The sequence below is a fragment of the Larus michahellis genome, chromosome 24 (assembly GCF_964199755.1).
Source record: "Larus michahellis chromosome 24, bLarMic1.1, whole genome shotgun sequence".
In the NCBI taxonomy this organism is placed as follows: domain Eukaryota; kingdom Metazoa; phylum Chordata; class Aves; order Charadriiformes; family Laridae; genus Larus; species Larus michahellis.
The window spans coordinates 4,393,205-4,408,119 of NC_133919.1; the positions used below are offsets into that span (position 1 = coordinate 4,393,205).

A 14,915-nucleotide genomic window follows, 5' to 3' on the forward strand; every position below is an offset into this window, starting at 1 on the left:
CCCTGGTTCACCAGTGACATTCTGTTGTGGTTTGAGAAACCCGTAACAATTTAGTGTCATTTAGACAATTATTCTGTCACCCCATGACCCCTCCCCGCCCGGGAAGGACAATCGGGGCAAACAGGGAAACACGAGGGCTGAAATATAAATAGATTTAATAGGATAAGGCTAAATAATTAACAATAACACTGAAGAACCAGCGTTGATCCCGCTACCAGTATAAAACACCCCAGGACTCTGCCCAGCCCATTCCCCCAGCAGGAAGCCGCGCACTCCCAGCAGGGACAGCCAACGTGGGCCACGGCGAGCGCTGCGGCTTCGGGAGGAAGGGAAGGGCTCAGGGCTCCGGCACCGGGGCGAGGAGTGCTCAGAGGGAGAACTCCTCAGCAAACTTCCTAATTTCTACGGAACGTGCCGTTCACGGTGTGAAATAACCCTGTTGGCAGCTTGGGGCAAGTGCCCGGGTCTCGCTTCTCCTCGTCCCCGCACCTGGGGAGCTCGAAAACACCGAGACCTTGAAACCCGCACCCCAGAGCTGGCTCTAAAGTAAATATTTTCACAAATTCAGATGCAAGAGTCTTCCAAAAGGGCAGTTTTCCCCAGCATTAAGAGGAGTTAGTCCTGTGCCGCTCAAACCAGGACACGTCCTCAGCTGTCTGACCAGCGCTGAGGAAGGAGTGACTGAAGCGCTCAAGAAGTTTAAGCAGCTTGACCCGACTCCTGCTCCCACGGTTCAATTCCACCGTATCACTCAGCGATGGCAGTCGGACGGTGCCGAACACACAGAACCATCGGAAGCCGCTGAGATGATGCAGGTGGTGACCCACGTGGCTCGTGCCTCCATTCGAATTCAGCGCCCAGTGACTCAAGACACGGCGGTTTATTTAACACCTCTGCTTACCATTAATTCTGTTGTTCTCTGCACTGTGATTTATCGCAGCGTTTAACCATGTTCAGTTATTTCTCGTGGTAAAAACTGCAGTTATTAGAGCAGTTGGCTAAAACTGCTCAGCCAAAGCGCACCGTCGCTGATTATTTTCTACTTTTTGTGCAAGACGTGACAGAAAATCTCTCTTCGTCCTACTCTGCTTGGCTTCTGCATCTAAGACTGCGTGCCGTTAGCAAACGTCCCATTTCAGGTTCTTACACCATTCAGCTGAAACAGAAACAAAAGAATTTGCATAAGAAAAAGAAAAAAAAACCAACCACAAACAGAATGGGTTTGACAAACCATGAAAAGAGAAACGGTTCTGTGGAGACCATGGAAGCTCGGCTCTGACTCTCTCCCCCCTTCCTGGGGTCCGGGTGCTGCTGCCGTTTCAACCAGCAGGATTTTGCGCTGCACAATCAGGTCGTTCCTCCTCCGACAGCTTCTGCCTCTCCCAACTCCCTGGGGGGGCGAGTCGTGTTGCCACAGCAATGCGATTCACTTTCCATGGCAGATGCTGGCTCAGGGCTCTTTCGGCATTTCCTTTGAGCAGGAATAACTCCGTCTCCTTCCCGAACCCCAAATCTGTGGGACTGAGCTCGAGGGAAGGAGCTGCCACCGGACGGGTCCCTCTGCGGGGCTCCAGAGCGCCCCGATCTCACTCACCCTCATTAAAACCCAAGAGCTGGAGCTCAAGCATTTGATGAGTCGTTCCACCGCGCCGGGCAGATCCCAGGGCCCCAGCGGTAACGCCGATATTGTCAAAACTGGCAAAGTCTTCTCCAACAGCTATTGAAAGCCAAGTGAGCCCCTCTGGGAGCCGACGGCACCCGAAAGGCACCGTGTAACGTCGCACCCGCCTGGACGGACGCAAGCACTGGCTCTGAGCTCCCGGTTCCACTTTGGCGCTACAGAAAGTACACGATTCCCGGGGAGACCGTTCCCCAGTTGGGCCAAACAGGAAACAGGACAGGAAAGGAAAAGCAGCCCAAGAAATAAGTAGGACATAAGGGAATGCCAAAAAAAGAAAACTAAACAAAACCAACCAAACCCCAAACCAACCAACACAACCCTCCCGTGTACCTCCATCACGCAGCAGTTCTACCCTCCTTCCCATAGGAAGACATAAGTGTACTCTCCGCTGGGTTAAAAACTGTCTGGCTGGCCGTGCCCAGAGAGTTGTGATCAATGGGGTGAAATCCTCTTGGTGGCCGGTCACCAGTGGTGTCCCTCAGGGCTCAGTTTTGGGGCCGGTTTTGTTTAATATCTTTATCAATGATGTGGATGAGGGGATCGAGTGCACCCTCAGTCAGTTTGCAGATGACGCCAAACTAGGTGGGAGTGTTGATCTGCTTGAGGGTAGGAAGGCTCTCCAGAGGGACCTGGACAGGCTGGATCCATGGGCCAAGGCCAACTGTAGGAGGTTTAACAAGGCCAAGTGCCGGGTCCTGCATTTCGGTCACAACAACCCCAAGCAACGCTACAGGCTTGGGGCAGAGTGGCTGGAAAGCTGCCCGGCAGAAAAGGACCTGGGGGTGCTGGTGGACGGCCAGCTTAACATGAGCCAGCAGTGTGCCCAGGTGGCCAAGAGGGCCAACAGCATTCTGGCTTGTATCAGGAATAGCGTGGCCAGCAGGAGCAGGGAAGTGATGGTGCCTCTGTACTGGGCACTGGTGAGGCCTCACCTCGAGTGCTGTGTTCAGTTCTGGGCCCCGCTGTACAAGAGGGACATTGAGGTGCTGGAGCGTGTCCAGAGGAGAGCTACCAGGCTGGTGAGGGGTCTGGAGACCAGGGCATATGAGGAGAGGCTGAGAGAGCTGGGCATGTTTAGCTTGGAGAAGAGGAGGCTGAGGGGAGACCTCATTGCCCTCTACAACTCCCTGAAAGGAGGGTGCAGAGAGGGGGGGGTTGGCCTCTTCTCCCAGGGGAATAATGACAGGACCAGAGGAAATGGCCTGAAGCTGCGGCAGGGGAGGTTTAGGTTAGATATCAGGAAGAATTACCTTACTGGAAGAGTGGTCAGGCACTGGAACAGCCTGCCCAGGGAGGGGGTTGAGTCACCATCCCTGGAGGTGTTTAGGAAACGTCTAGATGTGGCACTTCAGGGCGTGCTCTAGTGACAGAGATTGTAGGGGGTTTGGTTGGGCTCGATGATCTCAAAGGTCCTTTCCAACCATGAAGATTCTGTGATTCTGTGACACCTTCCATCCAGCTCAGGCAGGGGAAGGGCCGGACCCATCCGCACCCAGAAGAGACTGAAAAACACAAGACGAAATTATTTGGGGAACATTCAAGTTTACACGACCTGGACTTTGAAGAAATTTAAACGAGCAGTGCGACTTCTCCCAGGGCGCTCAGCACCTTGATTTTTGGCCCTGACCAGAACATACGGACATAAAAATTCAGGCTTCAGGTTACATCCAGAAAGCCAAAATGTAAAAGCTTGTCCGATTCCTTCCTGCTAATGAACGCAACAAGACGAACGGGAGTTCAGCAAAGCGTCTCACACTATTGCGCTATTAAAAGAATGAATAACAGCACAGAGATCTAGGTACTAAAATCTTATTAGAATTAAAAGAAACACGTATGTCATACCTTAGGATATAAGTTTAGGTCTCTGAAAGTAACACCAGGACTGTAAACGGGAGAAAAATCAACGTGTTACCACACATTACAGCACAAAGCCCAAGCTCATGCTCTCAAGTAATTTTTTTTTCTTACAACAATATTGCAGTAACGGGTCCGGTGAAAAAAAAAAAAAGTTTGGGAGTGGTGGGGAAAAAAAGTATAAAAGGATCGAACAGGAAAGCTGCCCAGACCAGACAGAAAAAATCCACTAATAAGCCCGTATAGAGTATCGTCTAATCGCATCGCATGCTGCCAGACCGAACCACTGTCTTGGCCATCAACAATCTATAGAATTTTTTTTTAAATTGTTATTACCGATAGTCTCTGCAGAGAACGTCTGTATTTCCAAATAACCCTAACATTGGGGTCACGCGATGACTCTAGAGGAGAATTATTCCACCTTTTCTTATCCTGCCAGCAGCGTGCTGCCCTCCATTAGCTGTAACACAAAAGGGGAAAACAAAAAAACCAAACCAAAAAGCAAACAAGATAAAAAGATTAAAGCAAGTTCATCCAAGTGTTCTCTGAGACCTCAGGGCACTACTGGGTTACTGGTCCGTGTGTATTAGTGAGACCATTTATGCACACATTTAACTTTAGGCCGTGTAATAAGCCTCATATTTTTTCCTTTTCACCCTTTCTTAGTTATCCCAAATTAACGTTTCTCAATACTGAGTTTTGGCAGTGTTTTTAGCAGAGATTTTTTTTCATTATTTCTCAGGTTTATTTCTTCCTGTAGCATTCAAATTGCACGCAGGATTCAAAGCTGATTATCCGTAGGGGAAGCATTTGTCAGAATTAACGCCCCAGGCAGTGGGTGAGGATCAGCTCCGCCGCCGTGGGCCATCGAGCAGCTTCGCCCTCGGAGCACAGACCCGAGCCAGAAGCTTTTTGTGCATCTTCTGTCAGCCAACGGCACAGACGCGCTGGAGGAAATGACCTCAGCCTGCGCCCGGTGAAATGCTCCCGATTCGCTCATTCGGTGTGAAAAGCGCAGGCTCGAAGACAGTTGGCTCATACTGGAGAGCAACGGGCGGCTCGGGAGCAATCTTCAGTCCTGTGAATTTAGTTGCAACCAGATTTATACAGGTGTAAAACAGGCAGCACATTGGCAAGGAGCCTGTCACCCAGATACAAATCATCGGGTTTCTATACAGTATTTTGTTTCATTTCTGTTGGTCCATGCAAACCTCATGGAGTTCAACCAGGCCAAGTGCAAGGTCCTGCACCTGGGCTGGGGAAATCCTGAGCACAAATCCAGGCTGGGCAGAGAATGGCTGAGGAGCAGCCCTGAGAGAAGGGTTTGGGGGTGTTGATGGATCAGAAGCTCAACACACTCCAGCAACGTGCGCTGGCAGCACAGAACCCCCCCCCAGCCTGGGCTGCATCCCCAGCAGCGTGGGCAGGGGGGCGAGGGGGGGATTCTGCCCCTCTGCTCCCCTCGGGGGAGACCCCCCTGCAGTGCTGCCTCCAGCTCCGGGGCCTCGGCACAGGAGAGACACGGAGCTGTGGGAGCGGGGCCGGAGGAGGCCCCGGAGCTGCTGGGAGGGCTGGAGCCCCTCTGCTGGGAGGACAGGCTGAGAGAGCTGGGGGGGGTCAGCCTGGAGAAGAGAAGGCTCCGCGGAGACCTTGGAGCCCCTTCCAGTCCCTCAGGGGGCTCCGGGAAAGCTGGGGAGGGACTCTGGAGCAGGGAGGGGAGCCACGGGACGTTGGGAATGGGTTGAAACCAAAAGAGGGGAGATTGAGATGAGATGTGGGGGAGAAATTCCTTCTTCCGAGGGCGGTGAGCCCCTGGCCCAGGTTGCCCAGAGAAGCTGTGGCTGCCCCATCCCTGGAGGGGTTCAAGGCCAGGTTGGACGGGGCTTGGAGCCACCTGGGCTGGTGGGAAGTGTCCCTGCCCAGGGCAGGGGCTGGCACTGGATGATCTTTAAGGTCCCTTCCCACCCAAACCATTCCAGGATTCTGTGATTCACTCCTCCAGCCTCGTGACGTGTGTGTTGCTGTTTTAATTCAGCAGGAATTTTGGCAAGGCTTTTTTCAGTTCTCAGTTACATGTAATTAAGTTCCACGTATCTTAAATTTTACCGGTTTTGCACTTTTGTAAACAACTTCTTGTTATCTCAGCAAAAGACTGACCTTTATTAACAGCAGGGAGGCATTACAGTTTTGCATTCCTGTAATAAAATCAGGCAAAGTAAATCTGTATCAGTTGTATAGGAAAGATTTCCTTAGTACACAGTAAACAACAAACTCCACTCAACCACACAGACTGGCTGACTATGACAGTGTCAGACCCTTCTTAGCTGAGATTTCTTCATTCCTGGTGATGGGATTTGCTGTTTGTGGGCACATCGTGCAACAATCGTGTTGGAGAAGGAATGGTAAGAATGCAGCGGTAGGAATTCTTTCGTGCCACAGATTTGTTCCTGCCCTTTAGGAAAGGGGTCACCAGTGAAGGGCTGGACAGCTTCTGGATTTATAGGGAGAAGTCTAAAAACTACACTCTTAGTCACCCGCTTTTAGCGAGATAATTAGAGGTTTACCCCTAATTCATCTCTAGGTCTTACATACTTAGGAATTTTCAGTATGAGTATCTGCAGAGTAATTTGTTTTGGTCTACATTTGCAAGCCACGTAACCAAAAAAGATGCAAGAATCGCCTTTTCTTTTGGCCCAAATGGTGTTTCCTGTCCTTATGGAGAGAGCACAACAGACACACAGCAAAATTATTGGAGAACCGGCCACTGAACCCACTCGAACATGCCGACTTTGGATAAACCGGCCCAATCCATAGTAAATAACACCAGCAACAGCACAAGGACAGCACAGCGCGAGAAAAAGGGAACTGCGTTTCAGATCTTTACTCTCTGTATATTGAAGGATTAAGTAGGGAGGGGGTGAGGTAGCTGGTGAACTGTATTTAGGTATTTTGTGTCTCACCTGTGACTCTTTTAAGCAAAGCCATCCTGGAATAAGAAGGAACGTCATCAACTCTGAAAAAGGATAAAAACCAAAAGGAGCGTGAGCAAGGTGACACCATTCCCAGCAGATGAGTAACCAGAGAACACGCAGTAAGGACCAGCGTTGTTCAACATATTTGTAGCCAGCCTGCGAACAATCAAGGAAGAATCACAGCATCCCAGCCTGGCCAGGGCTGGAAGGGACCTCTGGCGGTCACCTCGTCCCACCCCCTGCCAGAGCAGGGTCACCCAGAGCAGGTCGCGCAGGGTCGCGTCCAGGCGGGTTCGGAATATCCCCAGAGCAGGAGACCCCACAGCCTCTCCGGGCAGCCTGTGCCAGGGCTCTGCCACCCTCACAGGAAAGAAGTCTTTCCTCATGTTGAGATGGAATTTCCCATGTTCCAGTTTGTGCCCGTTGCCCCTTGCCCTGTCCCCGGGCACCACTGAGAAGAGCCCGGCCCCATCCTCCCGCCCCCTGTCCTTTAGATATTGACCCACTCTCAGTCTTCTCTTCTCCAGGCCAAACAGACCCAGGTCTCTCAGCCTTTCCTCAGCAGAGAGATACTGCAGTCCCCCGAGCATCTTTGTAGCCTCTGCTGGACCCTTCCCAGCAGTTCCTTGTCCTTCTTGAACCAGGGAGCCCAGAACTGGACACAGTGCTCCAGCTGTGGCCTCCTCAGGGCAGAGCAGAGGGGGAGGATGACCTCCCTCCACCTGCTGGCCACGCTCTTCTTGATGCCCCCCAGAATGCCATTGGCCTTCTTGGCCACCAGGGCCCATTGCTGGCTCATGGGCATCCTGTTGTCCCCCAGGACTCCCAGGTCTCTTTCCACAGAGCTGCTCTCCAGCAGGTCACCCCCAACCTGTCCTGGTGCGGGGGGTTATTCCTCCCCAGGTGCAGCACCCTGCGCTTGCCCTTGTTGAATTTCATTAGGTTCCTCTCCGCCCAACTCTCCAGCCTGTCCAGAACCACAAGAACATCTGCATGCCACCATGTGATTCACAGCTGTCAACTGGACAATCTGTTGAACAGAAATGTCAGGGATTCCTTTTAGGAATCTTGTGTTTAGTCCAAAATTCTAGTCCAAGAGGCTTTCTCACGGGAACTGAAGTGGGTGACACCCATCAGCCTGTCAACCAGGGCAAGGATTCTCTGCCGACTCCTCGCTTGAGACAGCAGAACACATACAGTTTGTAACCAACGAGGGACCTTCTTGCCACAACCATTTAACGTCTCTCCGGAGTAGAAAAACGCATAGCTGAGTCATGGCTGTGAACGCTGAGAGACAAGAGAGGGTTGTTGGCGAAGTTGTCTCCAAACACCTGGTGAGTGCACAAGGAGACATTTCTGCTGTGGGCAGGAGAAGCTAAAACATTCTGTGCCTCTTCCATTCACACAATGCTACAGGGAGACATCCTCTCTAACCCAACACATGGACGCCAGAAGCCCTTCGTTAAGTCACGAAGTGAGAGTTATATTGCAAATCTGACTACAGTATAAATACTATAAGGGAAGACACAACAACTACACCAAAGCCACAAAGGAGCCTAAACCCAGCTGCTTTCTACTAGTACAAAATAATAAAATGCAAACAAGCAGCGCCTAGAGAGACCGAGGCAGTGGCAAAGGCAGTGGGGTTACTGTGGCTGGAGCCCCAATACCCCAGTATCTGGGCAAAGATTTCAACACTGACCCCACGCAGCTGCTATTGCCCTCGGAAAGTAAAACGCCTTACACAGAGCACACAAAGGTGAAGCAATGCAGTTGCAAAATGTCCAGACTGTATTTAAACAATTTAGCACTGATTTAGCACCAGACTCGCATCACAGAATTTTTAGGTTCTGCACCACTTAAACATAACATCTCAACTCCTTTTTTTTTTTTTTTTTGAGCAAGATAAGCATTTTCCAAAATAATTTAAACACCCCATGAGCTTTCCTTCTTCATCACTCTCAGGCTGAACAGCCGTCTACCCAACATGCTAGGCACCAGAGATTAAAACATCAAATGCAAACATTTGTATTAAAAATTATATATTGTGTCAAATAAAACAATAATTCTGTGTACAAATTTATACATGACAAAAATAAAACTCTTTTTGAATAACACTGTGTAAAAAAAGTGCTTGCTGCTGTTCTGATGTAGTAATTCTACAAGCAACAGGCTCACAAAAGGCATTAGTAAACACTTCAGTGGCATTGAAGGAATCAGGTAAGGCACAGACATCAGTTATTTAAAGGTGGGAACAGTCCCATACAGCTTTTAGTACTGCTGACAGGTTACATTTACATATTATCTGGAAAATTGGAATGCAGGAAGCTGATGAACGCTTGATGTTAACTTACTGCATCAAGGAAAAGCACAGGAAAAACTTGTCATCTCAGGGCCCTGCTCAGCGCTCCCATGGCTGGTCTGAAATAACTTTTACGATGACAGAACCAGCGACTGCTTTTAGAGCAACTTCTGAACCATCGCCCCCTCCTTCTCCTCAAATTTTCTGCTAGATGGTTTTCATCTGCAGTATAGACAGCATTTAATACAAACATGAACGACTCGGAGGACTTTCAGTCCTAAACCAGTAAATACTGAAAGAACGCACTCGACTGCTCACACAGTTAACATAAAAGAGGTCTTAAATTCTGAACAATCTGAATTATTCTCAGCCTTTTTCAAACAACCTACATGTGATTATTACCAGTGTAGTGTAACACTGGAGCACTGAAGGAAGTGAGAAACAGAAACCGATTTAAACATTTTAGCTCAGCTACAAACAAAATAAAAAATGTAACCCCCCTCCAAATTTCTCATTATAAGTTTTTTCTAAATCTTACACAAAGAAAATACTCTTAAAACCAACAGGCACAGAATTTCCAGTCGTATCTTAAGCAATAAGGAGTTTAGCAAGAAGAAATAGCTTAAGTCTATATATTTCCTATCCTCGCTTCTTGTACTAATCCTTTTACATAGGCATTTTCCATTTTGACTGCACTATCGCATGCAGCACACTAAGACTGACGTTACAGATCTGATTTTTGATCAGTAAGATTAACCGTTACTGGCACAGATGATCGAAGAATAACCGAAGGTATACATTTAGTCTATTAAGCTCTTTCACTCTTAAAATGAAAGATTCTAGGCACTTAGTTCTCGGAGAAACTTGTTTTAGCCATGTCTGAGTTGCCTAACTATGATTTGTTCTATTATTAAAAAACAAAATCAAGAGGAACACCAGGCATCTGTCTCTCTGCTGGATTTAAATTCTCTAACTGCTATATATACGTAAATCAGCTCGAAAGCAGAGAATATCTCTATGGATGGAGAGCCTGCCTCAGCAGCACTTTCTTAACCAAATCCTTCTTTACTGAGCGTAAGAAAACCTGTACCTGCGCCGCCTGGCCCGCCTGCGCAGGTCGGGTCAGGGATGTGAGTATCTGTCAGGACTGTCGCTGTGCCCAGCTCCTTGCTTCCTTCCTCTGCACCGGCAATTCTGCTTCTAAGACTACCTTGGAAGAATCCTACCAGTACTGGGGATATTCCCTCTGGGCTCAGACAACTCAGCATCAGTCATTTTCTCTACAAAGTAGTTATCATAGGATAATTTGAAATTACTATGTTAGAGACTTCTACTTCACAAAGATACTGGCTCCTTTAAGACAAGAACATAAAACTGAATGTAAATAAATAAGCCAGAGCATCATTACGGCCATGATTTTTAAGAAGCAAGTCAGAAAATTCAAAGCTGTAGTTTCTACAGCATCATTGCATTACACATGCTGTGGCAACACAGTAAATGCTATATACAGTAGGAAAATGCTACATATTCGTGCACCGTTGCCAAGTTACAGCTGCCATAGGAACCATAATTTGCTTTTTCTGACTTATTTAGAATCCCACCTACAACACTGCTGATTAACTGATAATTTAGATAAACTTGTACAAGTATTCCATGTGACTGTTGCTGGAAAGAATCTATTCGATGAGAACACAAGAATTCTAACACAGCTCCCTCCAATGACATCTGTACGCAGCCAAGGCTGCGGAGTCATGACACGCACTTTGTAAACTACTCTTCAGCGTGACTTCGACAAGCCACCTCTCGTGACGTGGGTTACTGTTCCAGAGAGCAGCAACATTTTCTTGTGCAAACAACTAGGAAAAAAAAATTAATTAAGTTAGGTTGGATAGAACTTCAGCAATATTTTACACAATTCAGCTTCCAGTACGCAGTGACCAAAAACAAATACGGAAAAGTGCAGGGACATAAACCTATCAGCATTTGTAACCAATGACATGCAAGCAACATTTGCTGGATCCAGTAAAAAAAATGACAACGTTAAGTGCAACTGTTACTGTGTCTTAAGTTAAATATCCAAAACTAAGGGAATATCATTCTAAACAAAAATAACTGGTGAAAGTTAAGCATTCCCTTAAAAGTCCCACCAGGTTTAAAACACGCTGTCAAAATGTTGTTACTATACCGCTTTGGTTACAAATGGCTGTTCACAGGTTTTTTTTTTTTATTTTGCAGAGGAATTCTCTCTGCTCAAGTGACTGAATCCTTCTTCCTTCTGAACGGTGACTTCAGTCTTTTCCACACACTGCTTTTAGGTTTTGATTTCCTTTCCATTGCCATTACTGCTTCTTTCTCTTTCCTGCGGATTTCTCGCACAAGAGCATGAAATACATCATCAATATAATAACGATATGCAGCTGAAGTTTCAAAAAAAGGGCAGTTGAATTCTCGTGCTAAAGCAGAGCCTTCCTCTTTGGAGACCTGAAAAAAAGTTCACACTTGTCAGGAAAGCCCAAAGTTTCTTTCTTTACCATTTCTTCTTCTGCTTGCTCTGTAACTGTGAATGCACCCTCACAGGCTCTAGAACAGCTTGTTCCACTCACCTCTAAATCATTCTCTACAAACCTGTTTTTCTTTCTCTTTCACTCATTGCTTCTCTAGCAATGTTAAGACATTCATGAAACAACAGAGTGCTTCGAAAGGATGTTCTTTTCTTGGAGCTGAATCTTGAAGTTGCCTCTAACATAAACAGCCCTCAGCCCTAACCCAAGCATTTGTCAGTTTGGTAAGCTAAGAGTATTTGCTCCTCCTGGTCAAAATCTATTGTTTGTCAAACTACTTCCCAGAACCAAGCAAAAACTTTCCAGAAAAAAGCCCAAAACAACAACAAAACCCAGTCTTCCTGAGGCCATAGAAAAGCAACACCCACTGCTCTTCTGATACTTTCCACCTCTTAGCACGGGTGTTCTACCATAGCTACCATCATTTGCCTGCTACAAAGCACAATGAAAATCCATCTAATTCCAGGTATACAAACAGCGCCTCTGGAACTTGTTTTCCAAAGTACCTTTCCTCCGAGTGAAGCTCTGCTTCAAACTGTTTTCCCACAAGACAGTAGTCGCTGTTTTCTTAAGCTAAAAGTAATTTTCCTTTCTCTCCATTCTTATCCGAGTTCTCCATTATTATGTGTCCATTCTTAGCACGCTTGAATCTGTAATTTCTACTTGTATCTGCAAGTGGTTCATGGAATGCTAAATCTCTACTAACAGCATGTCCTTTCAGGAGTTAAAAAAAGAAAAGCTCAAGAGCAGCTGAAACCCAAAGCATCAACTTGGAAGACTTTACTTTTGTGATTGCTGTATGCATTTGGGTATTCAACTTGGGTATTCTGGGTTAAACAAGTACTTCTCTACTGTTCTTGTGTAGTAAACATGCAAAAAATTAAGGGACTATAACCTCTCGTACTACTGCATTTTACAACAGAAATGGCTTGTAATTGCGAGCCTCTTTTGTGCCATTTACCTGCCGTAGCTGTGTCAGATCAGATTTATTTCCCACCAGGACCACGGGAGTGTCATCGGTGCGCCGAACACGGTAGATCAGCTGTTTGAACTCACGCACTTCATGGAAACTGCGCCGGTCTGTGATTGAATAACAGATGATAAATCCCTCGCCAGCCCTCATGTACTGGTCTCTCATGGCCGTAAACTCTGCCTAGAAACAGACAATTACATTTCAATTGCACAAATACAATGACTTTCTAATTTGCTCAGAATGGGAAACACAACATGCATTCCAAAAAGAGCTGCACAGGAATTCTGTGAACAAGCTGGTCATCTATCTTCTCATGTTGTCACATATAGGACAAGATACAACTTATGTTTGGGATTAACACCAAGTTCCCTCGCTATAGAAATCATACCGGCATGTCATTTATCTGCCAATATGTATTGCTTGTTGACCGTGAACAGCAAGGTGCAACAGAGAAAGCAGTGCATGAAACCGTCTGAGCTGCCTAAATGCAGACAGTGTGATACAGATGCTACAAGCAATGTCATGCTTAGAAGAAATAAGAAACCTCAAAAAAAACAATTTGGAAGAAGAGACAGGCATACTTTTACAGGATTTCTGTCTCTACACCTGACCATTACAGACTTCTTAACGTCCTCCCAATTCACTTAATATTACTCACGTACCTGTCCTGCTGTGTCCAAGATATCCAGATTGGCAGGTTCATCGTCAATGCGTATTCGTATTTTATAAGCATCCTCTGCGAATTCACGGCACAGTGCAAAGAACAAGATCAGAATACAACTGCAATACTCAGTAGTCATCAATTCACAAAGAGAATGTTACGCTAGAAGAACCTAATCTGGTAACGTTACTATACTACATTAGCCTGATCTTTGTTTAACAACAAATGAAATTTTTAATTGTCCTGGTGTGATTTAGTATCCTCCCAACGTTCGCTAAAATCATGCTACTGTACATGCTACTTCTAACAGACATGTGACCACAACCTTTAAATTCACTTTGGATACCTTGGTGGAAAGCACAGAATAAGAAGCCAGAAAATACCCGTGACTGACGAGAAGAACTGGCCACCAGCAACTGCCATTTTCTTAGAAGTTAAGACAAGAAATATTCTGTGCCTCTGAGTCAGCACTCCCACACTACAACAATCTGCTTTCAACAAGAAGCTGCCTGCTTTTCCCACTTTTCCTTCGACAGTGTAACTGTTGGTTGAGGTTTCTCTTAGAGATGCTGCAAAAGTTATGCAACAACACAGTAAGTTGTTAAACTCTTTCATCCCTCCCAATTTCTAAATCGCAGAGCACAATTTGGCAAGACAAAGTAATAGCAGAGAGCTGATTGGCAGTATGGAGACTAGATTTTTTGAACAGGCAACTAACAATCACTTATCAGCAGTCTGTCATCCTTGTCTGCCCACATACAAACAAGTACAGACAGCACATAGCCTGTATGTGTGATAGGAAAGTCATTAAAGATCTAAAACTCAGGATACGCATCCCAGTCCTCACAGCAGTCTCAGAAGTCTTATTACCTTTAAATGAGTAATCTTGGGTCCTCAATTTACAGCCAAATTTATAGCTTTCTTTAAATTGAGTAACTGAAATCAACAGAGTCCACAACAGCTTTGCCTGCTAAAACAGGGAGCAAAGAGAAGAGAGAGGTTTTTCTTACCAATTGTGGGATCATGATCCTCTGGAAACCGGTGACTGATGAACTGCATGGTCATAGCTGGAAACGAAAATCAGAGACACAATTGCACAAGCCTCGATAAACATCTGCGGCTTCAGCATTCAGCGCTCAATGCGCTCGAGCACATCACCTCACCAACAGCTAAAACATAAAACCATACTCGGTGCAAGACTTGAAAGAAACACGGTAGACGGAGTAAGTGAAGTAACTCCGAGAGAGAGCACTACGCCCTCGTCCTCAACAAAGCGCTCCGTTAGGAGTTTCACAAACAAAGCTGGACGCGGCCGAGGCGCGGAAGCCGATGACACACCGCGCTCCGCGACATCCCGGGGCGGAACAGCGCCCCAAACCGGGCCGTTTTCCTCAAGAAACGTGTCACCTGGCGGCTGCCGGGCCGAGCCCCCCGGCGGCGTCGCCCGGGCCGGGCCGCTCGGTGGGGCCGGGCCGCAGCAGGGAGCGGCTCCGCAGGGCCGCCCGCCCCGCCCGCCCCCCCACGCACCGCTCTTGCCGACGCCGCCGGCGCCCAGCATCACCAGCTTGTACTCGCGGGACTGCCCCGGGGCGCCGCCGCCACCCGGGCGGGCTCCGGAATCCATCTCCTCAGCGCCGAAGAAGCCGCCGCCGCCGCTGCTGAAGAGGAAAGAGGGTGAGCACCGGCCGCCCTTCGCCCGGCCCGGCCCTGCCCCGCCGCCCCCGCTCTCCTCCTTCGCCCCCTCCTCCCCCTCACCGTCAGGCTCCTCCGCTCCGCATCCCGCGGGCCGCGCTCCGGCCCCAGGCGGCGATACCAAAATGGCGGCAGCTCCACCACGGCCAGCGAGCGCCCGGCCACGCCCCCCATGGCCCGCGCGGCGGGGGCGGGCCCGGCGCACGCGCGCTGCCCCCC

The 14,915-nt window shown here is 47.9% G+C and overlaps 1 protein-coding gene across 6 annotated transcripts; it reads right to left on the bottom strand.

The window, feature by feature from the left end:
• Positions 1 to 138: 138 nt before the first annotated feature.
• Positions 139 to 14,880, bottom strand: RIT1 (Ras like without CAAX 1). 6 transcript variants are annotated; one of them, XM_074566879.1, is made up of 10 exons: positions 14,760 to 14,880; positions 14,532 to 14,662; positions 14,015 to 14,071; positions 13,006 to 13,079; positions 12,332 to 12,523; positions 6,734 to 11,290; positions 3,872 to 6,548; positions 3,524 to 3,563; positions 2,932 to 3,183; positions 139 to 2,342 (listed from the first exon to the last, which is right to left on the bottom strand). In XM_074566879.1, exons 2-6 carry the CDS (start codon positions 14,626 to 14,628, stop codon positions 11,060 to 11,062), a joined length of 651 nt encoding a protein of 216 aa, XP_074422980.1. In that variant the 5' UTR covers positions 14,629 to 14,662; positions 14,760 to 14,880; the 3' UTR covers positions 139 to 2,342; positions 2,932 to 3,183; positions 3,524 to 3,563; positions 3,872 to 6,548; positions 6,734 to 11,059. The 6 variants fall into 6 exon arrangements, with proteins under 6 accessions (XP_074422980.1, XP_074422981.1, XP_074422978.1 ...); XM_074566880.1 differs by having other exon boundaries at positions 14,532 to 14,659; positions 14,760 to 14,866; XM_074566877.1 differs by lacking the exons at positions 12,332 to 12,523; positions 13,006 to 13,079; positions 14,015 to 14,071; positions 14,532 to 14,662; positions 14,760 to 14,880 and having other exon boundaries at positions 3,872 to 4,613; positions 5,693 to 6,548; positions 6,734 to 11,056.
• Positions 14,881 to 14,915: the final 35 nt, after the last annotated feature.

What these genes read in the sequence shown, in the direction of transcription:
- RIT1 (XM_074566877.1), bottom strand. Translation starts at nt 7,295, where the DNA reads ATGGGCCCTGGTGGCCAAGAAGGCCAATGGCATTCTGGGGGGCATCAA. An exon ending in CTGGCAGGGGGTGGGACGAG is followed by an intron (nt 6,549 to 6,733) that starts GTGACCGCCAGA and finishes ATCCTTTTTCAG; the next exon opens with AGTTGATGACGTTCCTTCTT.